Consider the following 24,835-nt stretch of genomic DNA (forward strand, 5'->3'; position numbering starts at 1 on the left):
CAGTCTTCAGGACTAGTTTAGAGAAGAGTGAGGCGGACATGTTTCGGGATGGAATGTTCCAGAGCTTGGGGCCCAGACAGCTGATGGCGCGGTTGCCAATGGTGGAGTGATAGAAATGAGGGATGTGTGAGAGACCAGAGTTTGAGGAATGCAGAGATACCAGTTAAACTAAAAAAAGTTATCTAACAAACTATCAGAACTCTAAAGCACTAAATTCTACGGACTCTACACCCAATTTCAAATGGGGATTGAATGAGTTGATAATAGTTGTAGCAAAAATGGAGAATGCAGTGTTCACTATCACTGAGCTAGGGTGCAGAGAGAGAAGGAGGAAATCAGTTTGTGCTCTCTGCTTACCCCTGTGCTGTGAGGTAGCAGTGTGAACCACTGTGCTACTGTGTCCCTCATGAGTCGCAAAAACCCAGCCTGCAGGTGCAGCAGGTGGTCAGGAAGGCGAATGGGATGCTGGCCTTCATAGCGAGGGGGATTGAATATAAAAGTAGGGAGGTCTTGCTGCAGCTGTATAGGGCACTGGTGAGGCCGCAGCTGGAGTACTGTGTGCAGTTTTGGGCGCCGCACCTGCGCAAGGATATTTTGGCCTTGGAGGGAGTGCAGAGGAGGTTTACTAGGCTGATACCGGAGTTGAGGGGGTTGAGCTATGAGGAGAGGCTGAATAAACTAGGCTTGTACTCGTTAGAGTTTAGAAGAATGAGGGGAGATCTCATTGAGACGTATAAGATGATGAATGGGATGGATAGGATAGAGGTGGAAAGACTCTTCCCGCTCAAAAAAGACAGTAGGACTAGGGGGCACAGCCTCAAGATAAAGGGGGGGCGGTTCAGAACGGAGTTGAGGAGGAACTTCTTCACTCAAAGGGTGGTGAATCTCTGGAATTCTCTGCCCGTTGAAGTGGTGGAGGCTGCCTCGCTAAATATTTTTAAGAAGCGGGTTGATGGGTTTTTGATAAGAGAGGGGATTAAGGGTTATGGGGAGAGGGCGGGAAAGTGGAACTGAGCCACGACAGATCAGCCATGATCTTATTGAATGGCGGGGCAGGCTCGAAGGGCCAGATGGCCTACTCCTGCTCCTATTTCTTATGTTCTTATGTTCTTATGTTCTTAGCCCCTTCTCTTATGGAGAAAAGAGTTCCAAACTGTTCCATTTTTAAGAATAAAGAACAGGACAGCACAGGAACAGGCCCTTCGGCCCACCAAGTCTGTACTGACACCGATGCCTCTCTAATCTAATATTTTCTTGCCTCTACATGTTCCATATCCCTCTATTCGCTGCCTATTCATGTATCTATCCAGATGCCTCTTGAACGCTGTTATAGAACCTGCTTCCACCACCTCCTCCGGCAGCGTGTTCCAGGCATTCACCACCCTCTGTGTGAAAATCTTTCCCCTTACATTTCTTTTAAACTTTTCCCTCTCTCACTTTCAACCTATGACCCCGAGTAATTGACCCTTCGATCCTGGGAAAAAGACTCTGACTATCCACTCTATCCAAACCTGTCATAATGTTGTAAACCTCTATCAGGTCCCCCCTCATCCTCCGACGCTCCAATGAAAACAATCCAAGTTTATTCAATCTTTCTTCACAGTCCATATCCTCCAAAACAGGCAACACCCTGATAAATCTCTTCTGCACCCTTTCCAATGCATCAACATCCTTCCGGGTGTGTGGTGACCGGAATTGTACACAATCCTCCAAATGCAGCCTAACCAAAGTCTTATACAGCAGCAACACGATTTTCTAATTCCTATGTTCAATGTCCTGACCAATGAAGGCCAGCGTACTGTATGCCTTCTTCACCACCTTGTCCACCTGAGTTGCCACCTTCAGGGAACTGTGGATCTGCATGCCTACATCCCTCTGTATGCTAATATTTCTAAGGGCTCTGCTATTTACTGTATACCTTCCTTCTGCAATAGATCTTCCAAAATTGCATCACCTCACATTTGTCCGGGTTAAATTCTTTCTGCTATCTTCCGGCCCGGGTCTCCAGCTGATTTATATCCTGCTGTATCCTCTGACAATCCTCCTCACTATCCGCTACTCCCCCAATTTTCCTTTCATTTTTAAAATATGGAGATGGAACTGGACTCTAACTGAGATGCCATATGGGTGGAATTTTACCGGCACACCCGCCCAAGGTTCATACAATCCCACCCAGGGACAATGGAGAATGCCGTTCTCCGAGCTTCGCCCGCTCCCAGAATCGGGAGGAGCGGGCTGGTAAAATTCTGGCCTATGTGTTTAACAAGGCATTAATGTTTAAACAGTTAATTGTGAATCAGCAATTAATTTTACACTTTTAATCAGATTTTGGTTGTTTGGGACATCCTGAAAATATGGTTAGTTACTAGATCAATACCAGGTGTCTTTTGATGTTATCTCCAAAGGAAAATAACACAGCTCACACTAACAGCGATCCAGAATAATCCAGTGAATTCCAAACCCACTCAGCAGCTTTAGAATTTTAATTCTGTTTGGAGAATCTGGAGATTGTGGCTCAGTGGGTTAGTGTCCCTATCTCTGAGCCAGAAGCTCAGGGTTTGAGTCCTACTTCAGAACTTGATGGCCATGGAAGATGTGTTCATATTGTGGTCAAACCGGTGGATTATTACTCTGTAAATCCTTCCAATGTGACTGAAAGCTGGTAATAAGAGAGGGAGAGCTTCCTTTACAGCCAGACAGCCACAGAAAGCAATGGCAAACCACTGCAGGACTTTGCCAAGCATAACCATGGACCAATCCAATGGAAGTCCATGGTCATCAACGCCCTCTTCAGGCCTGGTACCTGAAGAAGGAGGATAGAAAAAACTGGTCTCAATAAAAGTGACCCTGAAACTATTGGGTCATCATAAAGACCCAACCCACTTCACCAAAGATGTCCTTACCCAACCTAGGCCCATGTGTCACTCCAGTCCCACACTGACATGGTTGAGTCTTTAACTGGCCTCAGTTAGGACAGTAAAAAGCCTGACAACACCAGGTTTTAGTCCAACCGATTTATTTGATAGTAAACGCACAAGCTTTCGAGGTTTCCCTCTTCGTCAGGTGAATGGAGAGTTCTGGCCTCGGACAGAGTATATAAAGCACAGACAGTTTACAGATTACTGATTAGAATGCGAATCTTTACACCTAACCTGCTATTCAAGTCCTAAAGTGGCCGACAATGTGAGTGGAAGGAGCACTGATCATAGGTTAAAGAGGTGTGTATTGTCTCCAGACAGCACAGTGAGTGAGGTTTTGCAAACCCAGGCAAGTCACGGGGGTTACAGATAGTGTGACATGAACCCAAGATCCTTGAACCTTGATAGTGTGACATGAACCTTGGGTTCATGTCACACTATCTGTAACCCCCGTGACTTGCCTGGGTTTGCAAAACCTCACTCACTGTCCTGTCTGGAGACAATACACATCTCTTTAACCTGTGATCAGTGCTCCTTCCACTCACATTGTCGGCCACTTTGGGACTTGAACAGCAGGTTAGGTGTAAAGATTCGCATTCTAATCAGTAATCTCTAAACTGTCTGTGCTTTATATGCTCTGTCCGAGGCCAGAACTCTCCATTCACCTGACGAAGAGGGAAACCTCAAAAGCTTGTGCGTTTACTATCAAATAAATCGGTTGGACTAAAACCTGGTGTTGTCAGACTTTTTATTGTGTTTACCCCAGTCCAACACCAGCACATCCACATCATCTCAGTTAGGACAACCAAGGAAGGGCCATTAAGAACTGGTGACACCAATGCCCTGACAGTGAATAATAAAAGATTCTGCCCCCCAGAAGCACGAGAGAGCATCATCCACCATCTCCTGCATTAGAGTTATTACAGAGCTTTGAGTTTTTATATTCTTCACCTTGCATCTTCTCCAACTTGGTCCTGTAGTTGTTGTAGAGTGAGTATATGTGCTCAGTTTCCCTGTCACCATCCACATCTAGCTGGATGTTAGCTGGAAGGCCCCTGCACAGAACAACAAAGACCATTTAAATTACATTTCTTCATTTTAGTTAATTAAGATTAATTTTAAGCTTAAGAAGCTACGCCTATATGGACGATTGCCCTCCACAGCTAGAAGACTGGGTCCGCTCTCAGGGTCTTGGAGATGATACACCAGAAATTCACTGAGGTGATACTAGTGGTGAAAAGTTTCAGCTATGAACAAAGACTCATCAGGGTTGATGTTCCTCTGGCTGGAGTGTCTAGAATCAGGGGACATTATCTCCGGATAAGGGGTTGGCCATTTAGGATTAAGATGAGGAGAAATTTGTTCACTCAGAGGGTTGTGAATCTTTGAAATTCTCCACAGCGGAAGGCTGTGGACAGCGGCTGAGTAAATTCAGGACAAAGATTGGTAGAATTTTTGGGCATTTAGGGAATCGCATGATATGTGGTTAGGGGGAGAAGGTGGAGTTGAAGTTAAAGGTCAACCGTGGCACAGCAGATTTGAGGTTCTGAATGATGCTGCTTCTACTCTTAGAGGAATATCAGAATAAAAAGTCTGACAACACCAGGTTTTAGTTGGACTAAAACCTGGTGTTGTCAGACTTTTTATTGTGTTTACCCCAGTCCAACGCCGGCACATCCGCATCAGGAATATCAGATACAGAGAGATAGACAGTCTGATAGGGAAAGATTCAATACAATAAATTAGGGAAAATTAGAAACACCATTAGTGAGTCAGTAACTAGTGGGTATAGTTATACTGGTTAGTGAGTCAGTAACTACTGGGTATAGTTATACTGGTTAGTGAGTCAGTAACTAGTGGGTATAGTTACTCTGGTTAGTGAGTCAGTAGCTATTGGTATAGTTACACTGGTTATTGAGTTAGCAACCATTGGTATAGTTACACTAGTTAGTGAATCAGTAACTATTGGTATAGTTACACTGGTTAGTGAATCAGTAATTAGTGGGTATAGTTACACTGGTTAGTGAGTAGTAATTAGTGGGGACAGTTACAGTGGTTAGTGAGTCAGTAATTATTGGTACAGTTACACTGCTTAGTGAATCAGTAACTAGTGGGCATAGTTACACTGGTTAGTCAATCACTCCCACGTCGTAACAAAGTGTTCATTACAAAGTGCGAAGTGGAACCGCTCTTACCCGGTGCACGGAGTACATCCTGGTGCAGAGTCTGCGCTGGCCTTGCAGCACAGCCAGTGTCCGTTGAGGTAGGCTGAGGGATGGTACTTGGTCAATCGCTTCTTGTTGCACTGGCTAACTTTAGTCAAGATGTCAATCCAGTCTTTCGCCTCCACGCAGTTGTTGGCCTGTATGTACAACGCTCTTTCTGGCTGAATAACTTGAAACATCTGAACCAACCAACAAGAAGCAATAGTTAATCTCTGGTTAAATGAGAATCTGACACATTTGGTCAGTAATCACTGACTTTCTGAAACTGTACTGGTCGGTAGTTTTGGTGCTGTGATTCTGCAAGGCAACATCATTTCCAATTCCCCCGATTAAACACGGGCAGGACTGTAGCCATTGTTTTCAATCTCTGTCACAAACTCTTGTTAGTTTAATCCCCACTCCCTCCCACTCCCTGAGCACAGCCTCAGTCTGAACCAGACTGTTTGTAACCTTGGTGTCCGAATTGACCCTGAGTTAATTTCTAACCCTATATCCAACCCATCACCACCACCCCGATATCCACCTCCATCACATCACCGGCATCTGCCCTTGTCTCACCACATCTGATTGTGAAACCCACACCATTCTCTCCTGACCAGCCTCCCACACTTTATTAAAACTTTAGCTCAGTTGTTATTTTCCTTCTCTCTCCCTCCGCTTTCTGCTCTCCTGTGATCTCTCTGACCAATGACCTCTCTGACCTGTGACCTCTCTGCTTGCTGACCTACAATGATCCAAATATGCCCAAATGTTAAAATTTCCATCCTTGTTGTCAAATCTCTCTTTGGCCTCTCCCCCACTCTATCTCTGTAACCCTCCTCCCACAACCCTGTTACTCTCTGAGGGCTCTGTGTTTCTCTAATTCTCCTCAGCACCCCTGATTTTAATCACTCCAACACTGGTGGACACGCCGTCAACTTCCGGGCTCTGGCCCTGAACTGAGCTCCCTCTGAACCTGTCCACCTCTCTGTCACTCTTTCTCTCCCATAACACGCTCCTTAAAACCTACCTCATGGGTGAGGCTCTTGGTCTCCTACCTCAATATCTCCTGCTTAGGTTCAGTGTCAGTTTCTGTCTGATTTACAGTCAGCACCCTGGGGTGAGATCCAAGATGAAAGGCACTATTTAAATGAAAGTTGTTGTGGTTATAGCTTTGGCCCTTTGTTCCTGACCACTCAACCAACAACCTGCTCCTAGTCACCCAGTCCCAGCCTTGCATCATTATAACCATTTCCATCCTATTGTCCCTCGTCTCCAACCCTGGGCAACACATCACACTCAACTCACGTTTTTCATTTTGAAAGATTCTTCCTCCAGTTTCTCCACCGCAAGAATATTTTCAATGGGAATATTATACAACGACGGGTCTCCTGAAAAGAAAATAGGGACAAAGGTTTATTAGCACAGGTCTTGATAGGCTGAAAACAAAACCCAACATGGAGCAGGTCATTCCCCACGCTGGTTAAACCTTCTGGTTAAATCCATTAATTAAGTCACAGACTAATGGAACAAACTTACCTAAAATTACACAGAAAATCCATGTCAGAAACAGGCTATTCGCACCTCCTCCCACCCCCACACCACTCTCATCTCACCCTATCAGCCTATGTTCCTATCCCTTTCTCCCTCATGATTATCCAGCCTCCCTTTGAAACGTATCTTTATTATTCACTTTGATCACTCCTTGTGGGAGTGAGTTCCACATTCTCCCCACTCTCTGGGTAAACAGGTTTTCCCATTGAACATTTGGATGGTATTAGTTATGATGAGTGATTGGACAAGCTTGGTTAGTCTTCACTGGAACGTCAGGGGCTAAGGGATGACCTGATCGAAGTTCACAAAATTACGAGAGACACGGATAGGATGGATAGTCGGAGTCTTTTTCCCAAGGTGGAAATGACAATTAGTAGGGGACATAGATTTAAGGTAAAAGAGGGAAAGTTTAAAGGAGATGTGAGAGGCAAGTTTTTTTTACACAGAGAGTGTGAAGTGTCTGGAATGCACTGACAGAGGGGGTGATAGAAGCAGATACAAAAGCAAACACTAAGAAGGGTACAGACCACATAGAGGCAAAAGGTTTTTTGTTTAGAAAGGTGTTATGTGTCAGCACAGGTTTGGTGGGCCGAAGGGCCTGTTCCTGTGCTGTACTGTTCTTTGTTCCTTTTCTTTGAATTTATTAGTGATAAATTAGTGATAATCTTCTATTGGCAGCCTCTGGGTTTAGTCTCCCTCACAACGGGAAACATCTGCTCTACAACTACCCTACTGAACCTCTCTACCCTGGCTGTCAGTAAGAGATGGGAGATAGATTTAAATGGAGAAAGACTGCAGAAAGCTGCAGCTCAGAGGGATTTGGGGACCTCGCTCACAAAAAGCTAGCATTCAAGTTCAGGAGGTAATAGGGAAGGCAAATGGAATGGATGTAAAAATAAGGCAGTCTTGCTAAAAATATACAAGGCACTAGTTAGACCATATCTGAAATAATTTCAATCCCCATATTTAAGGTAATAAATACTGGCATTGGGACAGTCCAGAGAAGGTTCACTAGGTTGATCCTGGATCTGGAGAGATTTTCTTAAGAGGGGAGGTTGAGTAGGTTGGGCCTGTCTTCATTGGAGTTTAGAAGAATGAGAGGCGACATATCAGATTCTCAGGGGGATTGACAGGGTCGATGCTGAGACGGTGTTTCCCCATGTGGGAGAGTTTTGGACCAGAGGGCATCTTCTCAGAGTAAGGGGGTTGTCCATTTAACAAGAGATGAGGAGGGATTTCTTCTCTCAGAGGGAGGTGAACCAATGGAATTCTTTACCACAGAGGATAGTAGAGGCTGGGTCATTAAGCATATTCGAGGCTGAGACAGACAGATTTTTAATCAGTAAGGGAACCCAGGGTTATGGGGCTAAGGCGAGAAAGTGGAGTTGAGGAGCAGATCAACTCCATATCCAATCAACTCCAGATCAACTTGATATCAGATTAGCCATGTTTTCAGTGATGGGCCGAATGGTTCCTATGTCTTATTGGAGGTTGTGGCAAACTGTGGTAGTGGGGGAGGTGGCAAATGAAGGGGGTGAGGGGAGGGGAGGGGGACAATGCCAGCTAATCTCCATCAATGAATTCCATTGTTTGACGGGAAGGAAAATCCAGCAGCGAACGTGGGACTTGCAGGCTGCAACTGAGGGGGAAGAGAGTGTATCAGTGAGTAACAACTTGGTTCACAGTCTGTGGAGGCTCTCAGAGTGTGGGAGAGGAAAATCCAACTGGGAATAAGGCAGTCGGGAGGCAAGACGGGATAAATGGACCATTACTGGCAGTGAGCGTTCCGCAGGATAAAGAGAACTGGGGCACCTTTGTGTTTATGGTAGGTGAACTCGTGATTGGTCAGACGGAACCATCGCTTCTTGAAGTTCTTGATGCCGAAACGCTTTCTTCCCTGGGCTCGCTTAATCATAAACCTAAAGGAAAAAACATCAATATCAGTCAGGAAGGTTAGCAACTGAAATCTTTGCAGCCACAAAAGGAGTAACAACAGTCAGGAAATTTAATAAAGATTAAACGATGAAGGAACCTGGCAGGTGAAAGGGATCGCTGTTCTCCCAAACGTCTATGGTCTAAGGGTCAGCTCCAGACCCGGAGCCTCATTTGTTGGGAATATTCATGGGTTTTCCCAGCACACATTCCCAATGGATAACATTCCCATTCACCACTCAGATAATCAGCCTTTTCAGTGTCCAGGCTGCAGAGAATCACTGGAATTTTACCATTCCGCCTGCCATAGGAATCAGAGCGGGCAAGGAGCGGACAATGGAAAGATCCGTTGACCTGGGGCGGGATTTTATGGTTTCGGGACGAGCGAGGCCATAAAATCTCGCCCAATATCTTTCAATCTTTGCTATCTGACCCTGTGCGATAATGCAACAGTTACTGGTCTGATAACCAAATGGCCCAGATTAATAATCCCAGGAAAGATAAGTTCAAATCCCATCATGGCTGTTTGAGAATTTCACATCAGTTGGAATAAAAATAAGCTGGTCTCAGGAAAAGTGACCATGGTGAAGTTGCTGAATTGCCGTAAAAACCCGACTAGTTCACTGACATCCTCCTGGGAAGGTAACCTACTGTCCTTACCCAGTGTGACCTGTATGTGACTCCAGTCCCACAGCAACAAGACTGATTCTTACTCACTCCTTTTGAGTTGACCCAGCAAGATGCTCACGGGTATCAAATTTGGCCACCTAGGGAGTGGCGATAAATCGCAGCCTTGTCAATCATGCCAAGGATCTATCTTAAAAAGTTGGAACCAGAGTTACGAATTCTACTAATCCAGTCACTGAGCAGAAATTCTCATCCTGTACCCGGAGATAAGATCTGAAATTAAAATTCCCACGACTATTTCAAGGTTTGTCCTATTAATAAACACAGTGGGTGGCACAGTGGTTAGCGCTGCTGCCTCACAGCACCAGGGACCCGGGTTCGATTCCCATCTTGGGTCACTGTCTATGTGGAGTTTGCATGCTCTCCCCGTGTCTGCGTGGGTTTTCTCCAGGTGCTCCGGTTTCCTCCCATACTCCAAAGGATGTGCGGGTTAGGTGGATTGGCAACGCTAAATTGCCCCTTAGTGTCTGGGAGACTAGCTAGGGTAAATGTGTGGGTTTGGGGCCTGGGGGGGATTGTGGTTGGTGCAGACTCGATGGCCCGAATGGCCTCCTTCTGCACTGTAGGGATTCTATGAATATTTTTCTTCCAGAGGGTGGTGAGTCTTTGGAATTCTCTCCCTCAAAAGGCAACAGTCTGTGACTAACAGGTTGTTAGTTGCATCTTCCTTTGTCTTTGTTTCTCTCCTTTTCAGAGCACATTCCAAACTCCTGGCTCCTCTTGTATTTGTCTCAAAGTGATTGATTTGTTGCCCACTTTCACTCTGAAGCTGCGGTGGCATCCACTGTCACCAGAGTCCAGCTGACCCAGGTTAAATATTAAACTTTTCCTGAAATGCTTTATCAGCTGCGAAGAATGTGAAACATTCAAAACCCAGAGTGTACCAAGAACGGAGGAGGATGGAAAAGCTCAGGATCAATTAGGAGAGAAACAGAGTTAACGCCAACTCAGTTTGGGTAGACGCAGACAGGACACAGGCGCAAGGCTGAACAATGGAAATAAATTAACTTTCGGATAACTGAACAACAGCAGGACAGCAATAACAATATATCGGAAAGAAAAATATCGGAAGAATTAACAGAGGTGTTCCAAACAATGAGGGGTTTTGACCGGCTAACGAAGGAGAAACTGTTTCTAATAGGCAGAAGGGTCAGTAACCACAGAACACAGATTTCAGATAATTGGTAACGGAATTAAAAGGGGTTTGAGTGGGGTTTTTTTTCTACACAGCGAGTTGTTGTGATCTGGAAGGTACTGTTTGAAAAGGAGGTGGAAGCAGATTCAATAATAACCTTCAGAAGGGAATTAGGTAAATGCAATTTGTAAAGAAAAGGAAACAGAATGTACAGAGTGATAGAGGAAAGCGCAGGGAGAGTGAGACTAACTGGATCTTTTTCAAAGAACTAGCAGAGGCATGACGGTCCATTAGACTGCAATCTATTTTTAAGACGCGGGTTGATGGGTTTTTGATAAGAGAGGGGATTAAGGGTTATGGGGAGAGGGCGGGAATGTGGAACTGAGCCACTTCAGATCAGCCATGAACTTATTGAATGGCGGGGCAGGCTCGAAGGGCTAAATGGCCTACTCCTGCTCCTATTTCTTATGTTCTTATGTTCTTTCACCACCGCCCCTCCCCGCCCACTCCCTGCTCCCCCCACATAATGCTGTTTAAACTTGAATTCAAAGGTTATATTTTCACCAATTTCAGTGGTTAGCACTGCTGCCTCACAGCGCCAGGGACCCAGGTTCAATTCCCGGCTCAGGTCACTGTTCTGTGTGAAGTCTGCACATTCTCCCCATGTCTGTGTGGGTTTCCTCCGGGTGCTCCTCTTTCCTCCCACAGTTCAAAAGATGTGCGGGTTAGGGTGGATTGGCCGTGCTAAATTGCCCCTTAGTGTCCCAGGAGGTGTAGGTTTGGAGGATTGGCGGGTGGGCAGTTGGGGTTATGGGGATAGGGCCTGGGTAAGGTGCTGTCAGAGAATCGGTGTGGATTTGGTGGGCGGAATAACTTCCATCTGTACTGTAGGGATTCTGTACCAGGGAAGAGGCGCCGGGAGAGCTGGTACAGATACAATGGGCCAAATCAACATAAGAATCAGGAGCAGCAGTAGATCATTCAGCCCCTCGAGCCTGCTCCACCATCACAGTTGATCTCTGCAGCGAGGCAATTCTGTGAATTCTCTAATTAATGTTTTAATGTAAATTTAGATTCTTTTTGAGCCCATATTGATATGGGAATTTATAGATCATCACTGCTGCCTTAGTCTGGGGGTGTTAATCAGAGTATTTAAAAGACAAAAGTTTATTTATTGGTGTCGCAAGTGGGCTGATATTAACACTGCAATGAAGTTAATGTGAAAACCCCCTTGATGCCACGTTCTGGCGCCTGTTTGGATACACTGAGGGAGAATTTAACGTGGGCCAATACACCTAACCAGCACGTCTTTCGGACTGTGGGGGGAAACCGGAGCACCCACGCAGACACAGGGAGAATGTGCAAACTCTGCAAAGACAGTGACTCAAGCTGGGAATTGAACCTGGGTCCCTGGTGCTTCAAGTACTAACCACTGTGCCATCGAGACGCACATGAATACTGGGCCATTATGCTGTCAGGTCCAATTGGCAATTCATCAATTGGCAATACACAGCAATTCTTACTACAGCAGGAAATGGTGCTGACTGTTTGGCAGGTCAACAGTTGCCACTGGAGGACAAGAGAAATAATTTCAAGCTTTGTATCTGTTTTGATTAATTGGGGAGCCTGTTCTTCCCCTCTGTATTCTCCATGGCAATGCCTCGGCCAATTAAAATGGACTTCCTAACAATCCCTTTCTCACGCAGTATAAATTGTTATGATCATTTGAAATTTGGTATTCTTGCATTTGTCCTGATGACTGCGAGACTAAAAACTTCAGCATTGTCCTATTTCCAGCAATGTTCAGAATAATTAATTTTAACAGATGATAAATCAGAGGGAGGGCTTTCTAACCTCAACTTTTAAAAATCTTGTCAGTCTTTTCTATAGATATATTAGTATCAAAAACATTGACTCTACATCTCTGCTCCTCTAAACCAGAGCCCGAGAGTACAATGGTTCTGTTACTGGACAAATACTCCAGGGAGGGTCTGTTCAAATCCCTCCCAGGGCAGCCCGAGTTAAAATAAAAAAACTGCTCTCAGTAAGAGTGACTACAAAGCTGCGGGATTTTGGTAATAACCCATCTGGTTCATGAATGTCTCCCAGGGAAGGAAACCTTGTTTCCTTTCTCGTTTTGTGCCTGTATGTGACTCCAGTCCCACAGCAACATGGCAGACTATTACCTGGCCACGCGAGACACTCAGTTCTGACAGGAAGGTTGCTAAACGCCTTCTTAACTCAACAACCTGTCCTTGTCTCTCAGGGACAAGGGGAAGGACAATATATGTGGCCTTGCCCACATCCTAGCAATAAATTATAAAAATTCAACTTCTTCATTTTCACTTCACCGCTTACTCTAATTCAGGGTCGCAGGGAGTGGGAACCTGAGCGTTGGGTGGGGTACAGCCAGGATGGGACACCAGTCCATCATAGGGCATACACTCACACACACACTGACACGCACACCCCCAGATACTCAGATCACCGACTACCTGTCCTGGTCCCCCCCATGCCGACACTATAGTTAAGAAACCTCACAAAGCCACTACTTTCTCAGAAGACTATGGAAACTTGACATGTCAGCTATTACTCTCACCAACTTTTACAGATGCACCATAGGAAGCATTCTTTCAGGTTGTATCACAGCTTGGTATGGGCTCCTGCTCTGCCCAAGACCATGAGGAACTACAAAAGGTTGTGAATGTAGCCCAATGCATCACGCAAACCAGTCTCCCATCCACTGACTCTGTCTATACTTCCTGCTGCCTCGGAAACGCAGCCAGCATAATTAAGGACCCTATGCACCCCAGACATTCTCATTTCCACCTTCTTGGGTGGCGTGGTAGCACAGTGGTTAGCACTGCTGCCTCACAGTGCCATGGACCTGAGTTCAATTCCCGGCTTGGGTCACTGTCTGTGTGGAGTTTGCATGTTCTCCCCATGTCTGCGTGGGTTTGCTCTGGTTTCTTCCCACAGTCTGAAAGACGTGCTGGTTAGATGCATTGACCTGAACAGGCACCAGACTGTGGCGACTAGGGGAACTTCATTGCGGAGTTAATGTAAGCCTTTCTTGTAACTAATAAATAAACATTACTTTATTTTTAACTCCATCAGGAAAAAGATACAAAAATCTAAGATCATGTACCAACCAGCTTCTTCACTGCTGATTTTTGAATGGACCTACCTCACATAAAGTTGATCTTTCTCTCTACACCCTAGCTATGACTGTAACACTACATTCTGCACTCTCTCCTTTCCTTCTCTATGAACAGTATGCTTTGTCTGTATAGCGCGCAAGAAACAATACTTTTCACTGTATACTAATAAATGTGACAATAGTAAGTCAAACAGTCACACACACACACACACACACACACACACACAGGGAGAATGTGCAAACTCCACACAGACAGTGACCCAAGCCTGGAATCGAACCCGGGTCCCTGGCGCTGTGAGGCAGCAGCGCTAACCACTGTGTCACCGTGCCACCCAAAATTTAAAAAAAAATTAAACATAACCAGTGGTTATTCTGGTTTTCTTTTGAATGTAAACATTAGACATAAATGTCTTCCTTTGATACTGAAATGGTCAGGTCCACCCAGAACGGAATTACCCAGAATCATGACACTGGCAGCACAAGAAATACAAATGGAGTGGACAACATGAAGAGCGGTGAAGGTGTTGAATCTGCGACAATGTAAGAACTCACCCTTCCTTCAGGACAATGGGCTGTTCAATGCTCTTGTGATCCTTCCTTCCAGATGAGGAGATTAAATCTAGGAACTTCATCCAAAGCAGAGATTCAGTATTAAATGACTTGAGACTCTTTATGTAAAGTCCCCACAACCCTCTTCCTCTGCCATTATTTAACCCTTTGTGTCTCAAACCAGCCTTGGTGAAACCCATTGGTCCCTCTGCCCCTCAGGCTCCAATCACAACTAAATTCTGACTTTCCTTCGATTTAAGTAGTAAGGTCCACCATTAAAAACTGTGTTAAATTAATCCATAGCATTGGGGTCATGTTGCTTTGTTCCGTTCTGTTCCTGGGGTCGCTCGGGATAAAGTTACTGATGCCGGCAATTAGAGGCTGGCCTCTCACTGGGTAAGGATTCCCGTTTATAATCTCGGACAGAAGGTTTGGTCCTCACACCAAAGGCAGAGTGAGAAGATCCGGATTAGAGCTGAATAAATAGGGATTCCAAAGGAACTCAAATCCAAATCCCAATCATAAACCCAAATGCTAAATCCAAACTCCAGAAGCCTGAAGACAAAGACAAATCTGCATATTAATCTCAAACCCGGCACACAACACAAAGTCTAACATGGACACAAACCGTCCACACCCAAAAACAGCTGCTCACCATTGGAATAAATGTGTGAATTTGTTGATAAAGGAAGATTTAAATTTATTACAATCTCATTACTGCAAAGTGTTTTTGAAGTGCAGTCATAGACTAATAGAATCCCTACAGTGCAGAAGGAGGCCATTTGGCCCATCAAGCCTGCACTGACCACAATCCCACCCAGGCCCTATCCCTATAATTTACCCTAGCTAGTCCTCTTGATCCTAAGGGGCAATTTAGCATGGTCAATCAACCTCTTTGGAGTGTGCATGGAAGCCAGAGCATCCGGAGGAAACCCACGCAGACACGGGGAGAACATGCAAACTCCACAGAGTCGCCCAAGGCTGGAATTGAACCAGGGTTCCTGGCGCTGCGAGGCAGCAGAGCTAACCGCTGTGCCACCATGCTGTCCCAGTCACTACTATAACGTAGGAAATGCCATAGTCAGCTTGCACCCAGCAAGACCCCATAGGCAGCAGTGAGAGACACAACCAGAGAATTTCTTGGTTGAAGGTAAATATTGCCCGGGGTCCAGACGTGAATTTCCCTGAACTCTCTGAAAGAGCAGAGTGTGGCCCTCCATGTTCCTTTGAGGGGGGCAGATTGGGACCTCAGTTTAATGTCTCACCCAGAAATCTTTACCGTGCCCCTGCAGACATTACTTTTGTCACTCAATGGGGAAAATGAGAGAATGCTCACCGACAACAGATACCTACATTTCTCACAGCCTCTGTGTATTTCTGTTCATTAAAGTGCTCATAGAAGGTGGCCATGTAGGATTCTTTGAAACTTGCCTGCAGATATAATTTAAAAAAGTAAATTATTTTAAAAATACAAATGAAATATGTATTAACATATTCCTGCTAATTGCCCAGGAGAATTGCTATCAGGGGGTCCTGTTGACGGTCACTGTACAGAAACAGAACTCTTTCTCAAATAGACTCACATAATCCTTTGTCTTCACATCATGGAGGTTTATAGCATGGAAAAAGGCCCTTCGGCCCAACTTGTCCATGCCGCCCAGTTTTTAACACTGAGCTAATCCCAATTGCCTGCATTTGGCCCACATCCCTCTATACCCATCGTACCCATGTAACTGTCTAAATGCTTTTTAAAAGACAAAATTGTATCCGCCTCTACTACTGCCTCTGGCAGCTTGTTCCAGACACTCACCACCCTCTGTGTGAAAAAACTGCAACTCTAATCCCTTTTGTATCTCTCTCCTCTCACCTTAAACCTACGCCCTCTAGCTTTAGACTCCCCTACCTTTGGGAAAAGATATTGACTATCCAACTGATCTGTGCCCCTCATTATTTTATAGACCTCTATAAGATCACCCCTCAGCCTCCTACACTCCAGAGAAAAAAGTCCCAGTCTATCCAGCCTCTCCTTATAACCTAATCCATCAAGTCCTGGTAGCACCCTAGTAAATCTTTTCTGCACTCTTTCTAGTTTAATAATATCCTTTTTATAATAGGGTGACCAGAACTGTACACAGTATTCCAAGTATTCTTTTTCCAGTAATGAACAGGGGCACTGGTAAAAAGCTGGCTCAGAAACCTGGACTTCACATTTCAGACAATTAATTAATTCATTAGCTTTATGCACTGTTAAGAAACCATGAAACAGATTCATTAACGTCTTTTCATCACACGCGATATATTTCGCGTAGAAACAGCAGCAGACATCTTCAGCTGGGTTTTGTGGATGTGAATGTGAGCACAGAGCTTTATCCATTTTGAGAAGTGATTGTGGATTGATTGAGGTGGAGTATCCCACAGAGAGCACTGATTACCCATGGCACGGTGGCACAGTGGTTAGCACTGCTGCCTCACCGAGCCAGGGACCCGGGTTCAATTCCCAGCACGGGTTACTGTCTGTGTGGAGTTTGCACATCCTCCCCGTGTCTGCATGGGTTTCTTCCAGGGGGCTCTAATTTCCTTCCACAGTCTTAAAGACATGCTGGTTAGGTGCATTGACCTAAACAGTGCAGGAATGTGGTGACTTGGGGAATTTCACAGTAATTTCATTGTAGTGTTAATGTAAGCCTTACTTGTGACACAAATAAATAATCTTAAGTTAACATCAACATAAACCAGTTAAATCTGATCTTCTACAAATGCTTGGGGAAGGTTTAGTTTGTTTAACAGAATCGAGGTAAACCATGAAGCCCATTCACGTAAACTCCACAAGGTTTCTTCACCCAGAGGGAGCGGCACTCACGGGGTAAATCAAACAGACAGCTCTGTGGCTTTAGGCTGCTATTGAGATCACTCAGGAAGACTGGGAGTTCTTACTCAAAGGCAGTGTTGAGCCCCAGTCACCGCAGCCCACACACCCTAAGGGCCTGTAACAGCGGAACTCTCCAGTAAGGCCTTGGGAACTAACTCTGTTTATCGTTAGAGGGGCAGGAAGTGAGACAAAACAGATTAAAATGTAGGTTCTGGATAGGATAAAGAGAAGCTAAAGAGCCTCGTTGGAGTGAAATGTTTAATCAAACCCTACATGTGGACAAGATTGGAATCTAATCAATGTGTATTTAACCAACCATGTGTAAATGTGGTGAAACATTTGTGATTTCGCAGAGTGCTGTGTTCCATAGAATCCTATAGTGCAGAATGAAGCCATTTGGCCCATCAAGTCCCCTGGAAGAGCATTCTACCCAGGCCCACTCCCCCGTCTATCCCCGTTCCCCCGGGCATTGATCATTGCCAATCCACCTAACCTGCACATCTTTACAGAGTGGGAGGAAACTGGAGCACCCGGAGGAAACTCTAGTCATCTGAGACAATGCTCTCTCTGTGTGGCTGCACCTGAGTCCTCCTGGAATTAGTTTGCGGAGGTCCAACACAACTAGAACCATTTGTATTTTACGACCAGTTATAGATCATAGATCAGAGAATCCGACAGTGCAGAAGGAGGCCATTCGGCCCATCGAGTCTGCACTGACCACAATCCCACCCAAACCCTATACCCATTACCCCATGCACTTACCCTATTAGTCCCCCTGACACTAAGGGGCAATTTTAGCATGGCCAATCCACCTAAACTGCACATCTTTGGACTGAGGGAGGAAACTGGAGCACCTGGAGGAAACCCATGCAGACACGGGGAGAACATGCAAACTCCACACTCACAGTTGTGTGGTCACTTTCACTGAGACCAGTGTATTTTCAGTTTGCAGTGGTGTCACCAGTACACCATCATATCCCTTCGACTGATACACACCCACCAAACACTGACCTTACCGGGAGCGTGGGGGTTTAGTTTGTTGCCGTAGAGACAGTCAGTTAAATACAGTCTGATTAGAATACAGAGTGAGCACATCACAAAACTTACAGACTTGGATTTGGATAAGCTTCCCAAAGTCTGGATGGTCTTGGATACCAGGGTCAGAGTTCGTGCTGTTAATGGGTCCTACAGGAAAAGAGGAAATCATTAAGAACTCGTGATCAACATTTGCAAGAATCAGCAAGCCACAGCAGTAATTACATAATCTCCTAAATAGGACCTGAGCCATTTACTCACCATGCAAGCTTGATGCTGGAATAGAGAGGCATCAAAGCTGTTCTGTAGGATAGTCACTACCCTGATTACATCATCGCTCGCTGTAGGTAAACCTCAGGAGGTTTGGAGGAGATGTGAGGAAAATCTTTTTCACCCAGAGCGGCACGGTGGTACAGTAGTTAGCACTGCTGCCTCACAACACCAGGGACCTGGGTTCAATTCCTCGGGTCACTGTCTGTATGGAGTCTGCATGTTCTCCCTGTGTCTGCGTGGGTTTCCTCCAGGTGCTCCGGTTTCCTCCCACGGTCCAAAGATGTGCAGGTTAGATGGATTGGCCATGCTAAATTGCCCCAAGATGTGTAGATTAGCGGGGGCAAATCTGTGAGGTTATGGGGATGGGGTGGTAGTGAACCTTGATAAGATGCTTTGTCAGAGAGTCAGAGCAGGCTCGTTGGCCAAATGGCTTCCTTCTGCACTGTAGGATTCTATAATTCTATGATTTCAGAGTCTGGAACTCACTGCCTGAAAGGATGGTGGAGGCAGAGACCCTCATTACATTTAAGAAGTGTTGAGATGTGCACTTGTGATGCCGAGGCTCACACGGCTATGAGCCAAGTCCTGAAATATGGGATTAGAATGGTTAGGTGGTTTGTCTTTGACCAGCAGAGACACAATGGGCCGAAGGGTGTTTTCTGTTCTCTAGATCTGTATGTCTCCATTTCACACAAACTCATGAATGGGCTTAAAGCCATCACTTTCAGTCCTGAAGGTGCCTGGTCTCCTCAGTTTACCCAGGAAGGGTAAGGTATCTCAAAACACTGGGCACCAGGTGAAACCAGCTGTTTACACTCCTACAATACCGCAGCAATACTGTGTGGTATTCTCCACCAATAGGATGCTGCTGTCAAACCAAAATTCTGCCAACCACACAAACGAACAATGTGGTCTCTGAGTTTGAATTCTGGTGGAATTCCCAGTATATGGGCCGTCCGTCCCAATAACTGGTGGACTCTATGAAAACACATCACAATCACCAGAGTTCTGTCCTTCCCCAGCCTAAACTCAGGACATGCCTATCGGTAGATGTGATTTTGTGATTGGGCTGCACTTAATGGACAATCCCAAGTTTGCCAAGAATTTGATATTTTGGCCCTGGAGGGAGTGCAGAGGAGGTTTACTAGGCTGATACCGGAGTTGAGGGGATTGAGCTATGAGGAGAGGCTGAATAAACTAGGCTTGTACTCGTTAGAGTTTAGAAGAATGAGGGGAGATCTCATTGAGACGTATAAGATGATGAATGGGATGGATAGGATAGAGGTGGAGAGACTCTTCCCGCTCAAAAAAGACAGTAGGACTAGGGGGCACAGCCTCAAGATAAAGGGGAGGCGGTTTAGAACGGAGTTGAGGAGGAACTTCTTCACTCAAAGGGTGGTGAATCTCTGGAATTCTCTGCCCGTTGAAGTGGTGGAGGCTGCCTCGCTAAATATTTTTAAGAAGCGGGTTGATGGGTTCTTGATAAGAGAGGGGATTAAGGGTTATGGGGAGAGGGCGGGAAAGTGGAACTGAGCCACAACAGATCAGCCATGATCTTATTGAATGGCGGGGCAGGCTCGAAGGGCTAGATGGCCTACTCCTGCTCCTATTTCTTATGTTCTTATGTTCTCCAGTATAAGATTCTTGTTCAGGTTTGCCATGTGACCCACTTGCTCGCAGCTACACACATTCATACACAGGCACCCTTTTCTGTACAGGCAAAAAGAACATGTCCCCACATCTCACATTGTTTAAATTGAACAAAACCCCAGGGCACAATCGGCCCCTGGTTCATTCTCCATGGTAATACTTTGACCAATCAGAGTCGAATTGCCATCCAATCAGCACCATTTTCTCATGCAGTATAAATTGTTACTCATTTTGACTCTGATGAGTGCAAAACAAAAAGCTTCAACAGTTTGTCTTTTTTTCAGCTATAATTTTCTGCCAATAACACTGTAAATACCAGTCTTCTAAGGGAAAGGGGCAAAGATCTTTGTGTCCATTTTGTTGGTGTCATCAGCTTTCTTCTATTATTGATAAATTACAGCGATCGATCTCTATCAATGACCCCCAGCTTGAGGTGAGGAAACCCCCCCCCACCCCCGCCAGTGCTGGAGAACTATGGGAACCAGAGTCCCCTGTTCCTCCTGAGTACGTATGTTAGTTCATTCGTTCGTTCACTTGCTTCCTCCCTCCCTCCCTCCCTCCCTCACTCACTCTCCAGAAGGTGTGCTCACTGTATTTGGAGATGAGTTGAATGCGGCTGATGTGTGAAAGGTGGTTGCCAATTTTTAGAAAGAAAGTCGCTGAGATAATTGTCCAAATAATCTGTTTGATTGACCTTGTCTGAGGGATAAATATTGGTCAGGGTATCAGAGAGAACTTCCTCCTTCTCCCCCAACTGACCCCAAGCTTACTCCACCACACCCCCCATTCCCCCTCACCACCCCCCCAAGGGGGCAGGCTGTCCAACATCACATCTGAAAAGCTGCACCTCTGACAGTGCAGCACCCCCTCGATCAGGCTGGATCATGCGATCAAACCTGTGCCATGGAACTCGAACCCCGCGACCTTCTGACACAGAGGTCAAGGTGCTCCCGTTGCATCACAGATAACGGGAGTTAACAGAACACAAAATGCTCTGTGACAAGTAGCAATTAAATCCAAAAAGGAAAGATGAGTGAATGTAAAGGGTATAAACATCAGGCGTCAGTGTGACTGTGGGGGACGGATACGGAGAGGTCATGCAGACCAGCGTACTTGGACAGGTTTCTCGTGCAATGCTAACATTTCCACCTCTGTGTTTGTTTGCCCTTCTGTACTCCACTCCACGGGTTTTCCAGAATACTTCCTGACTGTTGCACTGGTTCAGCCCCCCGGATGTGTTTGTTCTGCGCACAGTGACAAAGTCCGTGTTGTTTTACTTACCGGATGATGCGGGTAAAGCTGGAACAGGTTAGGTGAAAGAATGGCCGGGGCAAAGAACCGCAGGAAGATAAAGCTGCTGACAGCAGTGTAGCGAACATCAGCATCATCTGGAAAAACAACCGAGATTCCAGCTTCAATTCTCATAGAAACACAGAAACTAGAAGCAGGAGGAGGCCATTTGGCCCTTCAAACCTGCTCTGCCATTCATTTTGATCAGGGCTGATCATCAAATATACCCTGATCCCCCCCCCCGCTTCCCTCCATATCCCTTCACCCCTTTAGCTCCAAAAGCTATATAGTATCATACAATCCCTACAGTGCAAAAGGAGGCCATCCAGCCCATCGAGCCTGCACTGACAACGATCCAACCCAGGACCTATCCCCATAAACCCACGTATTTACCCTGCTAGTCCCCCTGACACTAAGGGGCAATTGAATACGGCTAATCAACATAACCCTGTTTCTAATTTCTTTTTGAAATCATTGATTGATTTATTATTGTCACATATATTAACATACACTGAAAAGTATTGTTTCTTGTGTGCTACATAAACAAAGCATACTGTTCACAGAGAAGGAAAGGAGAGAATGCAGAGTGTGCTGTTACAGTCATAGGTAGGGCGTAGAGAAAGATCAACTTAGTGCAAGGTAGGTCCATTCAAAACTTTGATGGTAGCAGGGAAGAAGCTGTTCTTGAGTCGGTCGGTGCGTGACCTCAGACTTTTGTATCTTTCTTCCGATGGATGAAGGTGGAAGAGAGAATGTCCGGGGTGCGTGGGGTCCTTAATTAACCCGGCTGCTTTGCCGAGGCAGCGGGAAGTGTAGACAGAGTCAATGGATGGGAGGTTGGTTTGAGTGATGGATTGGGCTACGTTCACAACCTTTTGTAGTTTCAGACAATGTTTTGCTCTGAACTACCTTTGTAGGAGTGAATTCCACACATTCACCACTCTTTGGGTGAGGAAATGTCTCCTCACCCAATATTTACCCCTTATACTCAAACTATGACTCCTAGTTCTGGACTTCCCCATCATCGGGAACATTCTTTCTCAATCTCCCCTGGATTGTCTCCTGGAAATTGTGTGGCTCGAACGCTACTTGCCACTTGTCAGCAGAAGCCCGGAATTGTTCAGCTCTTGCTGCATGTGGACAGGGACCGTCTCAGTACCTGGGGAGTTGGGAATGGTGTTGAGCATTGACGGGATGAGAGTGAGAGTGAGGGTGGGTTGCTTTACCTTGGAATCTCTTGGCAGCAGATTCCCTCAGTGAGAAGAAGATATCACACATGACGGTGGGACAACTCATGCCAGATTTGGTGATGACATTGAAAATTCTTTCCACGTACTGCCTGAGATTGTCCTGTAACAGAATCCACCATCAAACACTGAGCCTCAGGAAAGAGAGATTACCAAGTGTTACAAACACCAGAAACTCTCACCATATTCGACTCCAGGTTCTCTCCGTCTCTCAGTTTCACTGGGTCAATTTCACACGGTTTGTGGGTTTCACAGATCTGCAAAATAAATTCCAAAAAAAAATTCAGGATTCACCTTCCAGTCAACTCAATTATTGCACCCAGGTTTGTGTAAATCTTATACATCCCATCATTCTGAGATCCTTCCTTTGCTAAGAAACTATTACCACCCTCTGCGTTTACTGTAAACCTCATTAACGTTAATTCACACACACATTGTAATGAATGCAGAAAGGAGTTCACATTCTCTCACCCACTGTTGACGTGTGTGTGTGTGTGTGTGTGTGAGTGTGTGTGTGTGTGTTTGAGTGTGTGTGTGTGTGTGAGTGTGTGTGTGTGTGTGTTTGAGTGTGTGTGTGTGTGTGAGTGTGTATGTGTGTGTGTGTGTTTGAGTGTGTGTGTGTGTGTTTGTGTGTGTGTGTGTTTGAGTGTGTGTGTGTGTGTGTTTGAGTGTGTGTGTATGTGTGTGTTTGAGTGTGTGTGTGTGTGTGTTTGAGTGTGTGTGTGTGTGAGTGTGTGTGTGTGTGTTTGAGTGTGTGTGTGTGTGTGAGTGTGTATGTGTGTGCGTGTGTGTGTTTGTGTGTGTGTGTGTTTGAGTGTGTGTTTGAGTGTGTGTGTGTGTTTGAGTGTGTGTGTGTGAGTGTGTGTGTGTGTGTTTGAGTGTGTGTTTGTGTGTGTGTGTGTTTGAGTGTGTGTGTGTGTGTGTTTGAGTGTGTGTGTGTGTGTGAGTGTGTGTGTGTGTGTTTGAGTGTGTGAGTGTGAGTGTGTGTGAGTGTGTGCATGAGTGAGCGTGTGCGGGTGAGTGTGTGAGTGAGTGTGTGTGCAAATGTTTGTGTGTGTGTGTGAGTGTGCACGAATGTGTGTGTGTGTGTGTGTGTGTGTGTGTTGGGGGGGGGTCGGTGGGGGGTGTGGGTGGTGCTGCTCACCTCGTCCACGATGGGTTTCAGGGTGACCTGGAGGTAATGCCTCCCCGCCAGTTTCATTGTCTCATCGATGCACTTGGAGGTTAAGGAGTTCCCTCGGAAGATGGTGTTTGGATCCCTGTAAAAGAATAAATCTGCATGGCTAAAGGAACGGAATATACTGACCAAATCGAGAGTGTCTGTGAGAAGCTTTTTATCGTAAACCTTCCCGGCACTGGGCTCATCCCCAGGAGCAACACATCATTACGGTCCCTCCTTGTTTAATAACAGATCCTTGCATCCGACCAGGATCAGCCGGGATCGGGGGTTGGGGGGGGGGGTGGTGTGGTTTGTGCGGGGGGGAGGGAAGGGGGGTCAGCGGGCAGTGGTGGGGGGGGTAATGGCTGTTAACCAGGATGTGTTCACATTCAGTGACCCGGGGCTGAGCTGATTCCAGTATTACCCAATCCCTGATAGAAAGCAACAACTCTGAACTTGTGGAATTTGCTACCCCCAAAGTGCAGTGGGTGCTGGGACAGTGAGTAAATTTAAGGAGGAATTGGACAGATTTTTAATTGGTAATGGGGTTGGAGGGTTATGGAGAGAAGGCAGGAAAATGGGAATGAGGAGCATATCAGCCATGATTGAATGGCGGAGCGGACTCAATGGGCCAAATGGCCTAATTCTGCTCCTTTATCTTATGAATTTATTTCTTATGTTCTTATGAACCCACATTGAAACAGCAGCTTGAACGCAGGGAAACATCCCGATCCGTTTACCAGGAGCGATATTAAACAGAATGAGACATTGGGACAGGCAGACAGCACGGTGCCACTGTGGTTAACACCACTGCCTCACAGTGCCAGGGACCCAGGTTCGATTCCCAGCTTGAGTCACTGTCTGTGTGGAGTCTGCACATTCTCCTCATGTCTGTGTGGATTTCTTCTGGGTGCTCCGGTTTCCTCTCACTGTCCGTAGGTGCATTGACCGTGCTAAATTCTCCCTCAGTGTACCCGAACAGGGCTGTGGCGACTAGGGGATTTTCACAGTAACTTCATTGCAGTGTTAATGTAAGCCTACTTGTGAGACTAATAAAATATACAAAAAATGACTAAAAAGCTTGGTCAAAGAGGTAGATGATATGAAGTACTTTAAACTAGAATCATAGAATCCCTACAGTGCAGAAGGAAGCCATTCGGCCCATCGAGTCTG

At 45.8% G+C, this 24,835-nt stretch overlaps 2 protein-coding genes across 2 annotated transcripts in view; both read right to left on the reverse strand.

The window, feature by feature from the left end:
* The window catches only part of LOC145349499 (vitamin K-dependent protein S-like), a 118,878-nt gene that overhangs the window by 35,466 nt on the left and 58,577 nt on the right, over positions 1-24,835 (reverse strand). The window lies entirely within an intron of this gene.
* Positions 1-24,835, reverse strand: part of rasa3 (RAS p21 protein activator 3) — a 144,356-nt gene that overhangs the window by 3,051 nt on the left and 116,470 nt on the right. The window contains exons 12-22 of the mRNA XM_080198037.1: positions 23,648-23,762; positions 22,686-22,760; positions 22,483-22,606; positions 21,248-21,354; positions 18,116-18,193; positions 15,493-15,570; positions 14,143-14,216; positions 8,489-8,595; positions 6,431-6,513; positions 5,114-5,322; positions 3,870-3,973 (exon numbers count right to left, since the gene is read on the reverse strand). Of these exons, the coding sequence (XP_080054163.1) occupies positions 3,870-3,973; positions 5,114-5,322; positions 6,431-6,513; positions 8,489-8,595; positions 14,143-14,216; positions 15,493-15,570; positions 18,116-18,193; positions 21,248-21,354; positions 22,483-22,606; positions 22,686-22,760; positions 23,648-23,762 (1,154 nt within the window). The remainder of the gene's footprint in view (positions 1-3,869; positions 3,974-5,113; positions 5,323-6,430; positions 6,514-8,488; positions 8,596-14,142; positions 14,217-15,492; positions 15,571-18,115; positions 18,194-21,247; positions 21,355-22,482; positions 22,607-22,685; positions 22,761-23,647; positions 23,763-24,835) is intronic.

The sequence above is a fragment of the Carcharhinus amblyrhynchos genome, chromosome 10, assembly GCF_965287045.1.
Source record: "Carcharhinus amblyrhynchos chromosome 10, sCarAmb.v2.hapA, whole genome shotgun sequence".
Lineage (NCBI taxonomy): Eukaryota > Metazoa > Chordata > Chondrichthyes > Carcharhiniformes > Carcharhinidae > Carcharhinus > Carcharhinus amblyrhynchos.